Here is a 21,788-nt window from a genome sequence, read left to right as displayed (position 1 = left end):
TGGTAATGGATGGGGTGGTCATGGGGACAAGGGGCCTCTGTGGAGCCACCCTCACCATGATGCTGGGTCCAAAGGAGGTTCATTCGGCTTGCACTAACCACCCCCACCTCTCCATAGTGCTCCGTTAGGGGGTGATTAAAGATATGTACATCCATTTTCTTCACCTTTAAGACGTGCTCTGAACTATGCAAATCAGAGCCCTGCTGTTAACCAATGTATGCACATTCAACTGGAGGTAGCCAATGCAGGGAGAGTGGGAGGGTCTGGCCAGACCCCCAGGTTGAGAAGAGTCAGGCTGGCAGCATTCAATGTATAAGGGCGTTCTTTGGGGCAATACCGGTGTGGTTCGTGCAGCAGTACCAGAGCTCCAAGTATGAAAACCAAGAAGGTCGATGAGCCTAAAGAAAGCTCCACCCCGCAGAGCTGTGCAATGTGGAGTCTCCAGATTGCAAACCGGTGATCAGAAGCTCCAAACCCCAACCCACAATGTATCAATTATCATGCACAAATGCAGACACTCCAACAGACAGCGGGATTGGGTGAGCATGATCAAATCCGCAAGTGTCAGTAGCATCGATAGCAAGACCTGGAGATCCAGTGTCAGTTGCTGGTGAAGTTACTTGATGGTGCAGAGGCACATGGGGAGGTTTGAGGAGGAAGAACAAAGGAGGTTGGCGGATGAGCTGAAAGAGGGAGCTTGAAGGAAGAGATGCAACAGAGGTCAAAAGAGATTGGCGCAAGGCATGAGGTGGAAAGTAAACATCAAGAGGAGGTTGGAAGGAAATGCCGGAAAGTGTAGTTTGGGGGAGGTGGTCAGGGGAGATTTACAGAAGTGGAAGTTTGGTGGATAGAGGCATCAGCAATAAAAGAGAGAGAGGAAGAACAGTGGAAGTAGGTTGCAAGAGACCCTCTTAAGGAGAAGGACTGCCCGATCCCTAAGAGTAAGCCCACAAAGGGTAGAAATAAGAGCAAATGCTGGGGGTAGTGAGGAGGGACAGGGTGCAGAGGAGAACATAGAAAGTGTAAAAGATTTCCCCAAAGGATAACCAGTGAGCCGTGGAGAGAAAGGACAGAGTCTGGAAGCTTTGGAGGGAGCAGGGACGTGGTGAAAGAACACAAGCAAAGGCTTGTGGCTCACTCACACCACCCGCCTCGTGGGGAGATTCTGGGGATTTGCTAATTAGCTTATCCAGGTCGAACATGCAAGTGCATGTGAGGCCCAGAGACCCCTGAAGAGGGGATTCCCAGAAATAAGGACGAGAAGCAGAGTACCACAGAATGTGAAACTAATGGACAAGGAACAGGTTCAAGTGACCCTCAGGCCTGAGTGACTGAACTGACAGTCTGCACCCAAACTATCAACTATTACAAGGAAAGGGAAGCCATCCTGTTCTCACAAAGGTTTTTTATGCTGCAGTTTTCTTGATTTAGCCTGAATTATCCATAATAAATCCTTTTTTACTATAACTTTGCATGTTTGCCTCATGTTAATCCCTCTCGACTTTGTGACAGCAGGTACTACAAAGTGTGATGTTCAATCAATAGGCGTTTTTGGAATTCATACCCGAGAATCGTGGAGCCTGAAGAAAAACCGTACTTGCCTGATATCGTAGCCATACATATCCTTTTCAGGACGACCATGGATTATCCAGTAAGCCAACTCCTTTCCGCAGCCCCCTCCCAGCATCATCCCTGTTGATCAAAATGGAGGAGATGGAAATGAGAAGGAGGAAAAATGTTGGATGAATATAGTATCTTGAGAACTTCGAGAATAGGGTAGGTTGAAGGAGAAGGTAAGGCAGCCGGACTGGGAGAATGGGGACACACCTAGGGGAAAGGGGCAATGAAGGAGTGAACTATAATAGCAGCAATAAAATATGAAAGCAAAAATAAGATGGATGAAAGAGAAGTTGATGGTCGAGGGATTACATGGGAGGAGTAAAGGGGTAGCAGAGGCGTTCATGGGAACAGTGGTAGGTTCAAAGAGCATGGCAAGACAAGTGAGGGTGACCGATAATGGGGGAAATGGAAATGCATTATTGAAGAGCAATCAAGGTGGCAAGGTGTTTAGACCACGGTAAGGAGGGGACTCCATAGGGGACAGTTGGATCAAAGTGATGAGAGGATTCAACAAGCATAGAGGAGGAACGAGCATAGAAGAGGGCTGTCAAAGTGAAGGAAAACAGGTGTCCGAATAATAGTGGTTGAGGGGGGGGAAAAGTAACAGAAGATCAAAATAGAGGCTAGGTAAAAGTAGGAGGGGCAGTGAAAGGAAAGAGGGGGTAGAAAAAGTCAGGAAGCAGTGAAGATTGTTAATAAGGGGAGGGTTGTGCCATGTGGTGAGCAAAGGAAGGAAGCAGGACTGAAGGATACAACTATTAAACTATTAAAGAACACATCTAGGTCATAAGGTGTAAGTGTTTGGTAAGAACCTGACATTTAGTAGATTTTTTCAATTTTAAACCCACACCATTTCTTGAACAGATTTGTATGGGTCTAGACAGTTTATCTGCAACATCACAGACAGTTCACAGGAGAGAAGGCGGCAGAGGGGCACATGAGACCAGGGCAGCTTGGTGAGAACTTTGGGTGTAAAATGTGTTCTGAGGTCCTCAAAAATAAAAAGCATCCAAACTTTTACCAGGAGCCTTCAAGCCCCCACTAAAACCTAATATGCCAATGGGCCCTGGCTAATCAAGCCGGCGTAGGATTAGATCTGAGCTAGTATTCCTTACATTTGTTACTGAACTGGTTTTCTATCCATAATAAAAAGAAACTCGTCTTGATGTAACATGGAACTGTCCATAACCACACCACACACTTCAATGCATGGCGTGAAGCAAATGTAAAACACAGCAGAGAGATGTGGTTAGGACAACATCATTTGCTATGGTAGGGAAAACTCACCTCACTGGAAGGCAGTTAGGACACCTTTGTGCAAACCTTGAATATCCAAACATCCACTTCCAATGCATCCTTACAAACGTCAGAGGCAAATAATGTGAGACTCAGATTTGCACAACATAGACGCGGCCACAAGTGTGGCACGCACAGGACATCCACTCTCGTAGTAGAGAACGGACTTCATGCACAGCATTGGCAATCCCATCGCAAAGTTTTGAACCAACTCTGTGGCACATGGGCACAGCCACATTTCCAATGGTGGTTGAAATATCCTCACCTGCACTGTTGAAGCCACAGCCAAGGAAGAATCCTCGGACCTCCGGTGCTTCTCCCATGAGGGGCTTGTGGTCAGCCGTGAAAGACTCTAGAAAGGAGAGAACAAACAAGAAACCACTGAAGGAAAAACAATAACAGCCAAATATATGACAGTTAAGAAATTAAGCAGAATCAGCACATAGACCTCCCCTCTGTCAATCAGAATGTTCAGAGTGCAGTCAATAACTACTGGTATTGACTGCATTCTGAACATTGTCTTCAAAAGTAAACATGGAAACCATGCAATTTCCAGGAAAGATTTTTCTCAACAAGAGACTCCTCTCTGAGAGGAGTATTTTTGCGCTCCAACATCCTACTTAAACACCACAAGCTAAAGCATGGGAAAATAATTTCACTTTCAAAGAGAAATCTTTTACTTTTACATGACACCTAATTTATTAAACTACCCTCCAGCATAAACACATTTTTAATTTAAATGCCCAACTTCAAAAAAAGACAAACTATTTTAAATAATGCAAAATCATTTGTCCATTTACTTTACTCACTATTAAAGTAATGCTTTTCACAACGATAACTCCAAAACATATTGCTATTTACTGCTATGTGCCAATAGATGTATAGACCGAGGGAGAGATCATCATCTATTGGGATAATGGCCATTGCCACAACTTATTGCCCAAGGCAAACCTCCCTCTGCCTAGAAAGCTATAATGCACTCCTACCACCACTTGGGTACCAGTGAAACCCACAACGTGGAGAGCATTAGTCATCTATTCAAAGCCAAGAACACGAGACACAAGATTATTCCCAAACTCAAGTAAATAAGATTCACACTTCTTTGAAAAAAGTAGTATTTGCTGTAGCTGGGCTTAAGTGCCCCATTATCCTTGTACTTCAGGAACCTTTGTGGTGCATGAAGCAAGGATGATAATCTTGCAGATATGTCAACATGTCCCTTAAGGTTCAACGAGGATGAAGCACTTCAGAGCTTAGAGCAGCAACCCTCATTATCTGTATCACATGCTATGAAGTCTAACCCCAAGTCGTGGTCTGAAGCTCCTCGATGGGCTGCAAAAAGTCTACCACCACTTTTGGTTCTGGTCTCCGGGAGTCGGAGCTGCTGAGCTGTGCAGCCAGCAGGGCATCGAGGGCCGGCTGGAGGGCGGATTGAAGGCATTTGCGGCCAGTGTGGCTTCTTCCCGGCCTCCTACGCGGAGGTGCTGTGTTGCCCTTCGGTGCCGCGCTACTCAGCCTGTTAAGTCTGTTGAGCAGGGGCTTCTTCCCCAAGCAGTCTGTGCAGCCTTTGCACTGGGTTTTGCAGGAGAGTTTGCTTCTAGGTGCCCAGATGCCCATACTGCAGCAACGTACATAGTCCCACCCTCCGGTACCACAGCATCACTACCAGCTCAGCAACGATGACTGGGATGTCATGTGGGACAACAGCTGCTCCACGGTGACAGGCGAGGAGAGCATGCTGGGCTATCTGCACTATGAGGGTGGTGGCCCACTTGTTACGCCCCCCTCCCATGTGCAGGGGCTTTGAAACAATCGGTTGCAATTTCAATCTCTTCTGTACAGGCTAGAATTGCAAGTTGCCTTTCTTATGGATTCTGCATTTCTATATGCTTGGTACATTTTGCCCCCCTCCCATGCTGGCCTTGTAACTGGGGAGTGGATGCCTTTACATTGTTCTGCAACACGTTGGCTTGCCGGACCTTCAATCTTCTGTTGACCTGCTTCATCATTGCACTTTCCCTGTATTTGTGTTCTTCTGTTCTTGCTCTGTCTTTTCTTCATCTGTTTTTTCTTGTTCATCACTTCTAATCGTGTACCAACTCATGTACTATTGTACAGTGATTAGGTGTAGGCACTATAGTAATTGTAATAAAACTAAACGTACAAGTCTTTCATTTTTGGCAAAGTAGTGCTTGATCCATCAGGGTCATGAAAAGAGAACCTTCAATGCAGCTTTCACAGAAAAGCTTCCCTTTTCTTAAAAGCACTAGTAAGGGTCCAGGCCACTATGGGCTTGATGTTTTCCATTCGGGATTATTCTTAACGTGCCCCAATCGGGCTTAGAAAGTTCGTAACGAATCACATTTAGTTCAGAAGAGCTCCAAAATCATTCCTCTTCCCCGTTTAATGACATTGGACCATATCTATATGCAAGTTAAGCTATGGTGAACAGCGCTAGGAAGGCAAATCGTGTGGGGTCAGGGAACTTTAGAAGACTATAACAGAACATAACCTACCCAAGTCATTTTGCATTCATAAGAAACAAGACTTTAGATTACTCAACTCGTGTGCTGGCTAGAGTGAACTGTAGCAGTTTACTCAACGGTAGCACTACTTATGGAAAACACGTTAAGTCTGAAAAGGAGAAATCTCTCTAGGACCTTTTCTGAAAAAGTAGCAGTGGTTCATGACCACTGCTGGTAAACTGGCCTTCCAGATGGGCAAACTAAAAACATTGAATGATCCACTCATCTCGCAGTAATACCATTAGAGTGGACACTAGATTAGCTTGCAAGGAGAAATGTCGGAACAGTCATTCTCATGCTATGCTTTGGCCCTCCGGAACTCCATCACAATGGCAATCTGGACTGCTCCAAACCTTCAGTTTAGATCGGAGCTGAAGACATGGCTCTTTCAACACCTCTGTGTAACAGATGCAGGCATGCTTGATCATATCCCCATTTGTGTATTGCACTGCAATAATTGTTCCAATGGTTTGAGGGCATTTTAAATTCTTGCTATCAATGTTTTGCTCTATGGCTGCTCCATTGCAACAGAGCTAGGTTTGAGTTATACAAACATATAACCCATACTTGTTTTATCCCATAAATACACATGCAGGCATGCTTCCAAAGCCACTACTACACCAAGTGGGAAATTGGAACAGGTTTGGCAACAACCTTAAAACGAGACCATGCCTGTGGGATTTCAGAAAAAAATCTGACACCATGAAGCTAAATGCTTTACTCATGATCCCTCACAAGCAGCGAGCTTCCCTCCATCCTTTTTTCGTGTACTAGAGTCAAGAGCGATCGATATTAAAACCAAATATAGGCAAATAACCAGACGCCTCTGGATCTGGGTAAGATGTAATGGCATCTATTTAGGGAAGATATTTGTTTTTCCAAAATTCTAATTGGAGGAAGAATGACACCAATTTAACAGTCCAACCCAGTGAAAAAAAAAACACCTTACAATCTAGGACAAAAAACAAGTTGTTTTAATCAGAAAATGTAATTGTATTAAACATAAAACAAGGAATTAAAGGTGGTTCCCTAACTGAAAACACTGGGGAAGTCGCCCACAATCTTCAAATGAATACAGGCAGCTTGACTAGAGAAAAGAGAAACAACCTGCCATGACCTCACTGGATGATTAGGCGAATTTGAATGAAAACGTACATACAAAAAAATATTAATGACTTAATAATAAGTGCATACACCTACTTTGCACATGGAATTACAGTGGTCTACCTGCCCAATCTCCCCTTGAAATCCAAAGGTGAAACAGTTCTCAGAACAAAGTTGGAAACAAAACCATTTATTTCAGTTTCCTCTAAACCATTAACAAGAACTTGCAGAGAAATGGGTTTCTAATTTTGCCCATTTATTCTTTGTCCACCTGTCCCATCCAGCAGGGTGAACATCGATACACCGCATGGTGATCACCAACCTTACCTACAAACCCTCACCAAACCCCAAATAAGACTCCTTTTTGCTCTTGACAGGGAAAAACAATATGAAAAGCTGGAACATAGTACAAGATGTTAATGTCCGAGGAAGAAGAGGACGATCTGTACCATGTTCTCCTCGATTGCCCAGCCTATGAACCCTTGTGGTCAAGATGCATCAGACCCCCAGTCAGGAAGGAATGTCTCCTGGACAGTACTTCCATTTCTACAAGGGTATTTGAGGTGTCTACCACACAAATCAACTGCTGGGTTCATTTATGGGGCATGGAAACCGACATCAAGCAAGGATGGGAGTAGATTAATTGGAGTGCAAAATGTATAGGACAGGGGAAAGTGACTAACCACTTCTACTGCTCTCATGGAGTATGACCTTCTATTAAGTTAATCTTTTTAGAATTACTGTCATAGGTCATGTGGGTCTGAAGTATATTTGATGTTTTTAATATTGTATGGATGGAAGTATTTTTCTTTGTATTTTGTAGTTCTGTATGCTGTACTAGTGATAAGTTACTGTATTCTGCATTTTTTACTCAATCACAAAAGGACTAATCAGCAAAAAGTGCAATAAACTCAATTATTCTTGGACTAATCAAAATGACAATGAAGGACATTATCTGTGAACCTCCTGGTTCCTACCTTAGTCATACATATCTCATGATGTTGAATTGGTTGCAAATCATTTTAAATGGTGTTCAGGAATAGTTTCTTTTTGGAGTATGGTGACAGCAGCACCTCTCACTAATAATCAGGTTCACGCTAAAAGCACCCAGTCCCATGAGTTCATTTAGGAATATATTTCACTTACTTTATTTAATACAGAAGACAACAATTGGAAGGACTTGCCATTCTACATTTCAATCCGTCATTTCCAAAGTCAGGTGAAATCCCAAATTGCTCGTGAAAGGGCTTATTATGGTGAAACTGCCTTGTGTTTCAATTGTAGTCCTTAATCACAAAGCACATCCATCTTGCATTATTCCCCTTCTACTGACTTAGCTCGTAAACCGTGTTTCTGCAAAAAATCCTTTAATTTCTTTCTGGAATTGTAGTCATTCTTAGGACATTTGTCAAAATACGTTGGGATCATTGTGCTCACTTTTGGTTTGCCTTTCAATTGCCCAGGACAGCTTTGGATCTCAACTGGCTTCAGCCAAAACTGCCAGGTAAACTCTTCCAAACAGCTTATCCACCTGCTCTCAAAAACCCCCTCACATAATCTGGTTCGGTCTAAGGCCACTTCATTCAACCCCATTTGGAAAAGGTGTTAATGGGTTTATCCATCAGCTACTTTTCTCCACCATATAATGCTTTTCTGTTTTCCCAAAATATTCTTCTTACTACATGCTCAAGTTTAAATATCCAGCAAACTCCACCCAAGCAGCATAATTTGCCCCAGAATATTTGGAATGGGCACATTTTGTGATAGTTATCTTTCATTTTCTAACACCCACTAGAGCCCTCCTCCTGACTTCTATGAGCGCAGGTGTTGATGTGTCAGAGGGATACATTGGCTATGAGTTAGCCCTCCTCTCAGGAATGAGGATTCAAAAACTGGACTGCAATGTGTTTTTTTCTAAGTTTATTTATGGGCATGTAGCATTGATAAGAATTATATATCCAGATTCATATGAATATGCTCAGCCATATGTTACTTGCATTCCTGTCATTTCATGCAAAGCCAAGTTGTTCAAATATGCAAATTGTTTAAATGAATTAATAAAACATACATTTTAACATTATGTTGATATGCATATGTTGGGTATTCCACTCAATAAAAATCTGTATCTGGTGTTGGAATCGGACCAAAGGTTCTGGAGTTACAACTAAAAGCATTTCTCATGGTCACTTTAAAAGCATTTTTATTTTATAAAGCAGACATTGTGTCATATTTTCTAGCAAATTGGCTTTGGCATAAGTTTAAAGCATTTTATCAGCAGAAACCATTTACTGAAAGAAATGTTTTGAACAATTTTAATATGCAACTTGATGGAATGGACATGCTTCATGAAGCACACTTCTCTGCCAGGTCAGGGGTCATCAAAATGCCTTTGGTATCTGCTATTAACTTAAAGATACAGCTATGGAGTTGACATGGTCTTGCATAAGTAAACACAAAATGTGCCATTAACTCCAAGCATGTATCAAAACTAATGTCTGCATTCCTGCATCAAATGTTCAGATTTCAAACGTGGTTACGGATAAAAATTAAAGTGCGCCATTTGTTTTACCTCAAATGGCAATCTTTATTTAAAACAATTTTTATTTTATTTTTTATATCACAATAACACAAACATTGCATTATAGTGTACATCATACCACAGTACACATCCTGTCTGTTCCCATTTTCCACCCACCCCTACCCCGGCCTACCCAGCATCACAGAATGTCACCATCCTTCTGCTTATTCTCCACCAACCACTAACGACTGCACCCATCTGTGCGGGACTGTGTTGCAATTCTCTCATCCAGTGTGAGAGTGGCCAAATCCGTAATCAACTGTTTCCAAGCTTCCACCCCTCCCTCACCCTGGTCTGAGGTCCTGCCCACTGCCTCTGCCACACCACTGTTTCCGCATTTGCCCATTTTATGTCCCTCCACCATACTTGCACCAGAGGCCCTGTTTGCACTTTCCATTGCTATTCTGCATTTCGCTAATATATGTACTAGATCCCTCAGTTTACTCACAGGTTTAGCTCTCAAAATGTTTCCTCTGCTAGCTCAGTCTCGGAAAAGATTTTGTGACCGTCACGTCCAACATAGAGCCTCTTCCCGTGGGACAAATAGATTACAGATTCTGAAGATAATTCACTAAAAAAGGACAGCAATTAATGATTTGGGAAGAAAGATACAGTTCCTATATCCAATCAATAAGTTGGTCATCTGTGTCAAAACCACATACAACACTGTACCACTAAAGGGCCTACTGCTGTTGGTAATACCCAAGACTTTACTACATCCAGCCTCTCTCCCAGCTCAATCTTGTATCCACAAACCTATGTATCCCTTCATAACCCACAGACCAGCACCTGCCATCATACAACCAGCACCATCTCGCTTCATCTCTCTATCCTCTCCCTTACTCTCATTGTAGCTTCCCCCTGACTCACCAGCACCATGCCTCCCACTCACACACCTCACACCACCACCTCTTCAGACTATCCACCACAACCACACCTAATTTCCACTATGCCAAACCTGAAGATTATGCCCTGTTATATGCTAGGCTCCTCAGGTTCAGGGCACGCTCAAATCCCATCTCACACCTCTGCTCTCCCCCCACCACAGACTACAGGAATCTCAGAGTGAGCTCCCGCACCCACATGTCCTCATGCCAACAACAGAAACTAGCCCACCAACCACTCCTCCTGTCCCACCCCTATCAGCCCCCCTCTCTGCTCACCACTGTTAGCACCAAACTCACCTCACTGCCCAGATCCACCTTAATCTCACCCTCCTGCCCTGCAATCAACTCTCTTTCCACTCCCACCCTCAATTTCACTCCTAACCCGGCCCTCAAATGTGCCCTTATCAATGCACACTCACACCCTGCACATGCACTGGAGATTAATGACCTCATCACATCCCTTAACCTCAACCTACTAGCAATCATAGAATCCTGGCTCCATGACGTATCAGGCCTGGCTATCTCCCTCGCACTCCAAGGATACACCATCCTGAGACAGGACCGTAAGACATCCAAAGGCAGAGCTCTCATCTACAAGGAGACACTTCAAATTAGACTCTGTAACCATCCTTGGGACAACAACGCTGACCTCATTGCCAAACTAATTATCTCCCAACTGTACCATCAATATTCTGATTACATACAGCCCACCTGGTACAGCCTCAGAGTATCAAAAGGCACCTCCTCCAAATCCTAGGTAACAACTTAAACTTAACACTAAAACTAAACTACTCAGAGACCTCAATTTAGGCCTCCATCTACCTACAAAAAAAGCTATCTTTAAAGCCAAATCTGAATCTTTCAACCGTAGAATCTCCTCAGCCAGCTCCAAATCCAAGGAAATGTTCTTGATCTTCAAAGGTCTCGTCACCCCTTCCACTAGTCCAGATGAAATCACCAAGGACAAAACTTGGTGTTCTAGCATACAGGCAGCTCTCCTTAACAAAGTCAAGCTTCTCCAAGATAAAAATCCAATCTCAGCGCCAAACATTACCCAAACAGGACAGACTGCCACAGCCCATTTCCCCCCCATTATACTCGCTGATACTACGCCTTTTTCATTTAGGGACGTCACTGAAACGGAAGTTAGAGATCTCCTCAAACCACATCAAACCTTCCACATGTAAAGGGGACATCTGCCCACCAGACTTAAACAGAGTGTGCTGATCCCGATTATCACAGCATTAATAAATGCATCCTTCTCCACAAAAATTGTACCACCCAGCCTAAAAGACGTATGGGTCCGTCCCCTCATTAAGGTGCACTCCCTAGATCCAGCCTGCCCCAACAACTTCCGACCCATCACCACAGTTCCATTTCTCCTCAAAATCCTGGACAAAGCTGCCCATTCCCAAATCCAACACTACCTTGAAGCAAATGCCATCCTAGGCAAAAGACAATCAAGCTTCCGCAAGGGGCATGGCACAGAGACTGCCCTCCTTGATCTAAAAAAATGAATCACCAATATAAATGGATAAAGGCAAACCAGCCCTTTTGCTGCTCCTTGATCGCTCTGCTGTGTTTGATCTTGTGAATCACAAAATCCTGACCTCACATATTTCCAAAGCAGCCCACTTCTCAAAAAGAGCCACATCATGGAAACATCCTTGCTAGAGGGCAGAGCCATGAAGGTCTATTCTGAGCAGGATAATCTAGCTCCCACCACCATCCACTGTGCAGTGCCACAAGGATCATGTACTGCACCTACCCTCTACAACCTATTTACAAAGCCTACACAAACTATGGCGATGATACACAAGTACTCCTCCCTCTCACTGGCTCTTATGACCAAGATGCAGCAGCTCGCCTTCAAATTTACACTACCATCCAAACTTGTATGGCAGCCAATGGTCTCTGCCTGAATGGAGACAAAACCGAGATCATCCTCCTAGGTCCCAAGGAAATACTGCCTAAACAAAAAATATGACAACTTTACTATCGACAACACTTGCATACCTGTCTCCACTTCAGTAGAAACTCTTGGAGTCAACCCTCTCTATGATGCGACAGGTCAGCACCATCGCCTCTGCCCACACCACTAAACTCATAAATGCCATAAAACCTTTAACCACCCAAAACTACTGCTATATCGCCCGTGCCACCATAGGAGTGAAACTGGACTACTGTAATGCCCTCCTCACAGGCAAATCTTCACAAACTCCAAATAGTACAAAACAAGAGCTCAGCATCCCCAAAAGAGACCACATCACGCAGGCTAGGCATGCAGCCCACTGGCTCCCTGTCAAGGAAAGTCAATGTCAAGATCCTCACCCTTATGCACAAATGCATCAGTCTTGCGGTCCCTTCATACCTATCAGATACCATTACAAATGACATCTCCACACGCCCAAAAAAGAAGTAACCATGCCAACCAACTCAGAGTTCCACTTATCAAAAGAGCTAATGCAGGAGGGATAGGTTTCCCCTATATTGCACCTAAACTTTGGAATGCCCTAACACTCTCAGAACTGAAACCGCATTGTCCATTTTCCGCAAAACCCTCAAAACCACTCTTTTCAGATAGACTCAGCAGCCTTCACTATCTCCCAGCCTCCTGCCTCTCCAACCGGTTTGCTCACTTTTTCCATCGCCATACTATGTAACTATGTTTTCTATACATTCTCTGTAACCTTTAAGCTTTTGTACTCCTTGTAACCAGCAAGTACCTTTGTAACAGCGCCACGATGCCTCAGGGCTGATGCGTGCTCTATAAATGTTAATAAATCATAAAATGTCTCAATCGTTTCATCTAGCTGCAACAGAGCACCGGTCTGCGGCCATATGCGACTTAGGCTGGAGTGTGTAAGCTGTTGCGCTGGGTGCACTCCAGTTTCGTTTATCAATTCCCCAAACTGCTTAGGCAAACCCTCCTTCATCAGGTCCCCTACCGTCGCCACCCCCTTAGGTTCCCAGTATTTTCTCACATTCAACCACAGTTGGTGACTCACCCCTCCTAACGCCACCAGCAGAATCTGAAGGGAATATGGTGTAATGTTCCCCATCAATTGACAGGCTTTGTGTCACATTACACACCCCTGGGTGAGCGGGTTGTGTGTGAATCCTTTATCCATATAACTTAGTTTAGAAAGAACTGGGCCCTTGTTTGTAATGACCGCAACTCGTGCATTTGTTGGTCCGATATCCATTTAGCTACAAATTGCAACTGGCTAGCGACAAAATAAACTTCAAAGTTGTGTAGTTTTATTCCCCATAGGTCATACACATTATGGAGCTTCCAAAGTGCCACCCTGCACCTAGAGTTACGCCACAGGAAGTTCCTACATATACTATGCAGTTTATTGAAAAACAACCTCTGTATCGCAGACGGGACATTTGTTAAAAAGTGAAGGAGTCTCAGGAGTACCAGCATCTTCAACAGCACTGCCCTTCCCATCATGGATAATGGCAATCTAGCCCAGAAAGTTATGGAATTTTAAATTCCGTTCATTGCTTTTACTGTGTTCTGTGTATGTTCTGTCCGAGGATCATGATAAATGTCCACCCCCAAGTAACAGAACGTGGCTACTTCCCATTTATTCCGCAGCACCGGCAACGTATGCACCAGCTTTCCAATATATCCTCTCAATGGAAACAGACTACTTTTGTGGATTGTTATATCCGACAAAGCAGCAGATCACTCCATTACATCTAGAATATATTGTGCATTTGTCTCGGGGTGTTGCAAGTAAAGCAGCATATCAACTGCGTACAATGATATCAAATGCCTTCCCCCCCCCGGCGTATCTATCCCTGCCTCACCATATTTATGCCACAAAAACCCCCAGTGGCTCCAATGCCAATACAAAGTGCATCAGAGACCACGGGCCCCCCATGTCATGTACCCTTACGTAACTGCCATTGTTCTGAGATGATTGTGCCCATTTTGACCCTAGCTACTGGTTAAACAGTCACACCCATTTAATATGTCGGCCCCATACCAAACCCCTCCAACACTGCCAGCAGCCATGGCCATCTGACCGAATCAAATGCCTTGACTGCATCTAGCGATGCCACCACATATTGTCATGTATCTTCTTGGGTACAATCTATCACATGGTGCAGTCTGCGCAAATTAATGGTGATATTTCTATGCGGGACATATCCTGCCTGGTCTGTGTGTATAAGCTTGGCTATGATCGGTTTGAGCCCGAGTGCCATCACCGCTGTGAGTGTCTTCCCATCTTGGTTCAGTAACAACAGGGGTCTATACGTCTGTATCTGGCTCTTTGGTTTTAGAAGGCAATTTGCCAGGTCCCAGTAATTCATTAAGCATTTCCAACAGTGGAGTTAGGATATCAGTCTTGTATTCCTTATATAATTCACTGGGGAGCCCTTCTGCCCCTAGGACTTTGCCTGTTGGCAGTTCTTTGATTGCATACTCCAATTCATCTATCGTGATGGGACCTCCAATCCGTCTCGTTCCTCCGTAGTTAGCTTGGGCATCTTAATCTCAGACAGTGCTTCCTGTATCTCTGCCACACCACTCTGAGGTTTCCTCAGACAATCATTGGTAATATTCATAAAAACATTTATTGACTCCTTGTGATTCGTGCAACCCTCCATCCGTTCACACAACTGCTCTGTTAGTTTGTTCTCGCTTTTGTAGAGCCAGGCTAGCAATCACCCCAGCTTGTCCCCTTCTGCATGTTGTGTCTCAATGTATTTTCTATAGCTGAATTTGCTTAACCTATCCCAGTTTTTGACATTCTTGTTGTAAGCGGGTCACCTCCTGTGCTTCTTCTAGGGCCCCGTCCCCTGTTTGCGCTATAGCTTCCAACCTACCCTCCGCCACCTGTAAATCTCATACAATTTCCTCTTGTATTCCTTTTGACTTCGATATGGTCATTCCTCTTACCACTACTTCAAAAGCATCCCACAGTGTACCTGCCAATTTCACATTGCCCTCGTTATGCTGAAAATATTCCTTCACCTCCTCCCTTAAGTGTCTGAGTGCTTCCACCCAAAGTCTCCATGTTTGAATTCTTGTTCAGTGGGACGGGGGGCTGGGGGTGGGGGGGGGGGGAATAGAGCCTGCCACATGATGACCAGAGGACCCTTGCTTTGTATCAGCTCGTATGAACCCCCCCTAGTAATTCTCCTCCTGCAAACACGTACTCCAACCTTGTGTAGAGATTCATGGGAGCATTATAGTGAGAATATATCAGTTTCTGCTGATGCTTTGTTCGCCACACAACTTTTATGCATGCAGCAATGTGTTTAAATCTTTCGCTGCAGGGGCTGGATGAGCAAATTTACCATCCGACCTGTCATTTACTGGGTCTAGCATACAATTAAAATCTCCTCCCCATATTAGGCCAGTAGAGGGATGGGGAGCTATCTTGATATATAAGGATCGGAAATATGCAGCTGTGTCGTGATTTGGGGCATATGTGTTAGCGCATATTTCTCCGTTTTCCACCCTCCCCCACAGTATGATCATCCTACCATCCGTATCTAGGTAGGACCTTTAATGGAACTGTCGGTGCCACCCATATCAGCACCCCCCTGGCATATGCAGAGCGCGTTGAACCCAAGGTCACCCCTGCCCATTTCTGTGCCAAGGTGTCCTGTCTCTTTAGTCAGGTGTGTTGCTTGTAGTAGGGCTAGATCCTTTTTTCTGGTGTCTCAAATAAGCCATTACTCCGTTTCATTTGCTATAACTGTTCAAACCCCTACCATTCCAGGTTGCCTTTTTGAGTTCACCCATCTTCTTTGTGCATTTCTGCCTTCCCGCTCCAGTTATCTCCTCCACCCTCCTTCTGCTGTGCGTGTCTGTAGGCCAACCTCCCACCAACTATCCCAACTCCCTCTCCCCAACCATTTCAAACATTTGCCCAGCTTTGAATCCGAAGCTCAGGCATCCTTGAATCTCAGTGCAATTCCGGCTCTACTGCTGGTATTCGGAGTGCAGCGGGAGGATACTGAACTACTAGTATCCTACCTAATCGAATAGGGGTGATGGTGTGATCCTGGCGCCGTCTAGAACTAAGCGGCACTGGTGCTTCCTGCATTTAACCAGCTGTAAATTGATATTCAATTTCTAACTCGAATGTCATTATCAGATCATTACACCATGGCCGTTGACAGTTCAAATGTACAGTATTCAAGCAATGCAGTTTCACTTAGTTCCGCTTCTCGCCTGCTTGTCCGTCTCCGACGGAAAGTTCAACGTGTCCATCCAGTTATTCAGATCATATCATCCGGAGGCTTTAAAAAAAAAAAAAAAAAACAGCAACTTGGTCTTTATGCAAGACCTTCATCTTTGCCGGGTATCACAACACGTATTTAAGATTGGCTGCACGTTACCTCTTGACCAACACGTATTTCATCCTTTGCTTCTGCACCAAGAAAGTAGAATCTGGGTATGCCGTGATGGTCGCCGACGGTCTACTTATTGTTCCACCTTTCCGAAAGTATTCTAGGATCCTTTCCCTGTCTTTGTAATTCAATATCTTGGCTAGGATTGGCTGAGGTGGGGCCCTTGTGGTGGTTCTCATAAGGGCTCTGTGCACTCTTTCAACCGTGAACCCCTTGGTGAGTGTCTCAGCTCCTATCTCTTGCAGCAACATGTTTTGAATGAGATTTGTTGGGTTTCGAGCCTTCCTCTTCTTCCGGGAGCCCAACAATGCGTACATTTCTGCATGCCCGCCCTTCCACCTCTTCCGCTCTTTTCTCCAGATTCCACACCAGCTGTTGTAGCATTGAGACTGCAACTGCTTGCGTTATCCTTTAACTCTTTCTCTAGCACTCCTGTACATTCTGTCAATGCTCTAACATCTTGTCTCAGGAGGTTCACATCAATACTGATGGCATCAATTTTAAATTCCAACTCCGTTATGACCTCCAGGATCTGCTGCTCACTCTGGGGGCTTCTGCATCCTGCCCGGTTTTCGCATTGTCCGTCGTTTGTGCAGTTGTAGTACCGTATTGAGCAATGCCCGAGTCGGCATACTCGTTCCACTCACTGTCACCCATCACCACCTGTGTCCTGTCGTAGTTACCAGGCGTCTTCTTTGCACTGGTGCCCCCCCCCCCCCCGATACACAACCTCTGGCAGGAATTCGCCACATCTTTATTACTCTTGCGCACCCCACTCCACCACCAATACTGCAGGCGTTTTGCCAGGCACTTTCAGTATCTGTCTGCAACACACCTGTATGCTCCGCCTCACTTAGTCCGCTGCCCTCGCCTTTTCTTCAGGTCTCTTTTAGCTCCTGCCGTTCGTTCCCATCTCCCTCTGCAGTTACCGCCATATACTGCCCAGCGCCATCATATGTGGGCCCTCCTTGTCATAGCTTACTGGATCCTTATTCCCAGTGGATATGGGCTACACTGTTCCAAGGGAGCTAGTCTTCCATCAACTGCATCTGGTATATATGTCCTCTGCCACAATCCTCTTTTTAAGGGCCGTTGCACCACCACACACCCCCACCCATCACTTCCTCACCTACGGCCCAGCTTCTTGTTTTAGCTAGCTGTTGCAGGTATTTACCCAGTCCGAAGCATTGTGGGGGGAGAGTGCAGCTCATGCAGTTAAGTCTCAAGCAGTCGTGTACTTTCCAAGCCAGTTACATAAAAGGCGGTGCTTCAACAGGTTTTAAAACACATTCAGTGTGTTATTTCCCCTTTTCACAGACGCAGAAGTTTTCAAATCACCTGCTCCAACCTCCGCTGGCCTGCACTCCTGTCCTTCGTCAGGCCGGGCTGCTCGGTACTAAAGCCTCTGTGCAGGCAGCATGCATCTTCCTTTACCTTTGTTCGCTCCTCACAATATGCAGTAAGCCTTCTCTGTGTAGTGCCCCTTACTTGCCTCTGGCGTGTGTGCACTTCCAAGTCTCTGATCCCGAGTAGTCGCGTAGTTCGGAAGGCTCCACCAGCGTCTCTGATATTGCAACTGTATCTTTGTACTGTTGCACAAGTTGCACGGACAATTCCTTGCAGATTAGCACGTTTGGCCCCCTTCAGTATCGGTTACGGGCATCCTTGTTGTGCTCGGCCCTCTGCAGTTGATACTTTGTATTCACTTTGCACCAGACATGCAAGTACACAGACAGCTGTGCGTATATTCCCAGCAGCCTCTTTATTCCCTACTTGTCACGGCAAGGATCGCAAGCCTTCTCAGTGCCCGACATACATTCCGAGCAGATCGCTAAGTAACAGAGCTGCACTGCACAGGTCCAGCCTCTTCTGATCCCGTGTACGCTCCCTCACCACGTTGGGTCTGCCAGCTCGCTCCTTTTATTCCACCGGGGCTCCCGCTGCCATCCACGCCGTGCAGCTCTGAGCAATCACTCCTCCTTCCACTTGCCCCTGAGAGCTCCTGCTCGTTCCGGTCCACTCCTCGGAGACCCGAACACGGCTATCCGTACACATATGTTTGTCCTTGGCGGGACCGCCATCTTGATTCCTCCGTCGGCGAGCAGCAACAATCTTCTTTGGGCTCGTAATACACGAATCCCAGTGCTAATCAATTCAAAGTTATGCTCACGTCATGCAGGGCACGCTCAAGAATCTGCACTCATGAATGTATCCATTGAGGCCAACTCCATGCATCATTTTTTATCTGGATAATTTAGGATCAGCATGAGCACCTCTGGAACACATCCATACCTGCCTAACCTCCAGAATTTTTCCGGAGACTCCGGAATTTTAAGCATTTCTCCAGGTCTCCGGAAAAATCCCTTGAATCTCAGGAATTTTGAGATTCTTTCCGGGTCTGTCATATTCTCTACCTGATTGGCTGCCGCCGGTAGCCAATCAGGTGGAGAATATGACGGGACCCGGAAACGGCGCGAAATGTTCGTGCCCACTGCCTGCAACACTATAATAATAGTGCTTCCAATCTATGTCATTGGATTGTAAGCAGTATTATTACGGTGGCGGTGCCACGTTCATTTTACTTACCATAGCACTGAAAATCATTCATTCAGTGCTATATTCAGCAAAATGAAGGCGGCGCCGCAGCCGAAATAATGCTGCTTTCAATCCATGTCATTCGATAGAAAGCAGCATTATTTCTGCTACGGCGCCGCATTCATTTTGCTTACTATAGCATTGAATGAATGATTTTCAGTGCTGTGGTAAGCAAAATGAACGTGGCAACGCCGCCGTAATAGTGCTTTCCATCCAATGACATGGATTGAAAGCACTATTATTGTAGCCTTCATTTTGCTTACTATAGTGTTAGACCCGGACTGGGTCTTCGAAAGGAGGACAGACACACCCATGGAGAGTACACGTCTATCTTTATTCGCATACATGTACTAACTGCCCTTCAAGCTCTGCCCCTCCTCCTGACGTACATCCCACGTGATGTCTCACGTGGTAAGGTTGCATTCTCTTAAAGAGACACAAACCCTGCAGTAGCATGGCCCCGTAACATCACCCCCGGACGAAATGTCCTTGCATAGAGTTCAACACTCTTCGACCAGGCGAGCTGGTTTCTTTATGGCACGTTGGGGCCGGGTGCTGGTACCTTCTTGAGGATCTTCTTCAGGTCCCTCTGTCCTCTTGACTCCTGGCCGAGGAGAGAACCTTGGAGGAGTCCACAGTGTGTCTCGCCCATCCACTATCATCGCTTCAGGGTCTGGGTTTTGTGGTCCCTCGGAATCTGTGGTTGTCGCCAACTTGAACTTTGAGCAGTTCCTTGTGATTTCTCTCTCTTCATTTTCGGCAGTCACCATTGTTCCTCTAACGGCCGTGACATGTAGGGTCTGCGGGGAGAATCTAGGGTCACTCTTCTTTACTGTTGGCTGTTGGACGAAGACCTCGTCTCCTACTTGAAAGTCTTTCGGTCGTGCTCGCCGCTTTTCATCGGTTTGGGTGCGGGCTCGTTCTTTTCTCTGCGCATCTCTCTCTAGGAGTTGCATGTCTGTGTCCGGTCTGTTCAACGGATGTTGAATGATCCTTGTGCGAACTTGGTACTTTACCATAAGTTCGGCCGGGGTCTTGTTTGTCGCTTCATGCGGCGTGTTCCTGTAGTCCCGAAGCATTCTGCACAGAGCTTGGTGGAGATCTACATTTTCTAGCTTGGCTCTTTGTACTGTTTTCTTGATGGATGACATGAATCGTTCCGCCATGCCGTTCGCCTGGGGCCAGAGTGGCGTTATTTTCTGATGTTTGAATCCCAAGTGTTTTGCCAGCTTTGAGAACTCATGTCCACAGAAAGGGGGTCCGTTGTCAGATTTGATCACGTCTGGTATGCCCCAGTCGCTCACTACTTCATCAAAGATTGCCGCTACTTGTGCAAATGCCGTGGATGATGACCTTTTGACGATGGGGAAACGTGAGTGTTCATCAATGAACAGGAGTAGGTATTCTCCTGACTCCAGGGGCCCGTAGAAGTCTACCACCACCCTTTCCCAGGGTCGTTCTGGGATCTGTGTCACCTGCAGAGGTGCAGGTGCCTCCTCTCTGGCCGTGCATTGGCATGCAATGCAGTTTCTAACCCATCGGTCAACTAAGGCATCGAGAAAAGGAAACCATACGTGGCGTCGTAGTTGGCGCTTAGTGTTGTCTGCGCCTATGTCCTTCATGAGCTGTCTTGATTATTTCAGACCTCAGGGCCGTTGGGATTATTATTCTGCACCCTCTGAGAAGTATGGTACTGTCTTGTACCGCCAGCTCCGAGTGAATTCTGGCAATCCTTTCCACTTCGTCTCGGTTTGCTCCTGGGTGCGTTGACAGTGCTCTTTTGTAGTCTTTCCACTTGTTGTGTTCTGTGAGTTCGATCGCCAAGGCCATGGATGGGTCCGCTGCTGTCGCGAGCGCCACTGTTTCTAGTGACATTGCCGGAGGTAGTGCGTTGGTGGTGACATAGCTTATGTATTCTACGTCGCCCTGTCTTGGCGTGGACGTTCCAGAGGGGTGTCTCGACAGATAGTCGGCTGGATTGTGTTCGCCCCCCGGTCGATAAATGATGTGAAAGTCATATTCTTGCAGCCGGATGCCCCATCGTTCGATTCTGGGGGGCATTTTTGTCCGTGGGTTCCCAAATAGCGACAGAAGGGCCTGGTGATCAGTTATAAGGGTGAATCTTTTCCCAATGATAAAGTTGTGAAAGTGTTCACATGTCCAGACTGCTGCTAGACTCTTTTTCCGCTTGGGAGTATGCGGCCTCGGGGGGCGCAAGTGCTCTGCTGGCATATGCCACAACATGTCTCGGGTGAGCGCCGGTGCCGTTGGTCTGGGCGAGTATAGCACCTAGTCCTACCGGACTCGCATCGACCACTATTTCAGTGTGCCACTCCGGGTCGAAGTAGGCCAGCTTCCGCGCTTCTGCTAGGGACTGTTTAATGGAGTCAAACACCTCCTGGCATTCAGTGGTCCAGGCGAAGAGCATGTCTTTCTGGAGTAGCTTCCGAAGAGGTTCCGTGATGGTGGCATAGTGGGGTATGTATCGGGCGCAATACCCGGCCATACCCAGGAAGGAACGGACGTCGGCTAACTGTCTTGGGGCTTGTAGATTGAAGATAGTGGCCACTTTGTCGGGGTCTGGTGTCATCCCATCGGCCGAAAAGATGTGTCCAAAGAATTTTAGCTTGCTTTTGCTGAATCTGCATTTTTCCACGTATAGCGTGAGGCCTGCGTCCTGGATGGCTTTGCACGTGGCACGAAGGGCTGTGTCATGTTCTTCACGGGTGCGCCCGAATACCAGTATGTCGTCGCTGTAGTTCAGCGTGCCTTTGATTGGACGTATGAGTTGCCTGATGGCTTCAT

General features: G+C 45.9%; 1 protein-coding gene across 5 annotated transcripts in view; it reads right to left on the bottom strand.

The window, feature by feature from the left end:
* SARDH (sarcosine dehydrogenase) overlaps positions 1–21,788 on the bottom strand; it is a 1,294,294-nt gene that overhangs the window by 868,947 nt on the left and 403,559 nt on the right. For all 5 annotated transcript variants that reach the window (XM_069609627.1, XM_069609628.1, XM_069609625.1 and 2 more), the window contains exons 9-10: positions 3,182–3,268; positions 1,602–1,692 (exon numbers count right to left, since the gene is read on the bottom strand). In XM_069609627.1, the coding sequence (XP_069465728.1) occupies positions 1,602–1,692; positions 3,182–3,268 (178 nt within the window). The remainder of the gene's footprint in view (positions 1–1,601; positions 1,693–3,181; positions 3,269–21,788) is intronic.

This window comes from Ambystoma mexicanum, chromosome 8 (genome assembly GCF_040938575.1).
Source record: "Ambystoma mexicanum isolate Mex_15411 chromosome 8, UKY_AmexF1_1, whole genome shotgun sequence".
Taxonomy (NCBI): domain Eukaryota; kingdom Metazoa; phylum Chordata; class Amphibia; order Caudata; family Ambystomatidae; genus Ambystoma; species Ambystoma mexicanum.
Note: the sequence above shows the minus strand (reverse complement) of the source record. Positions and strands in the feature narration are given on the sequence as shown.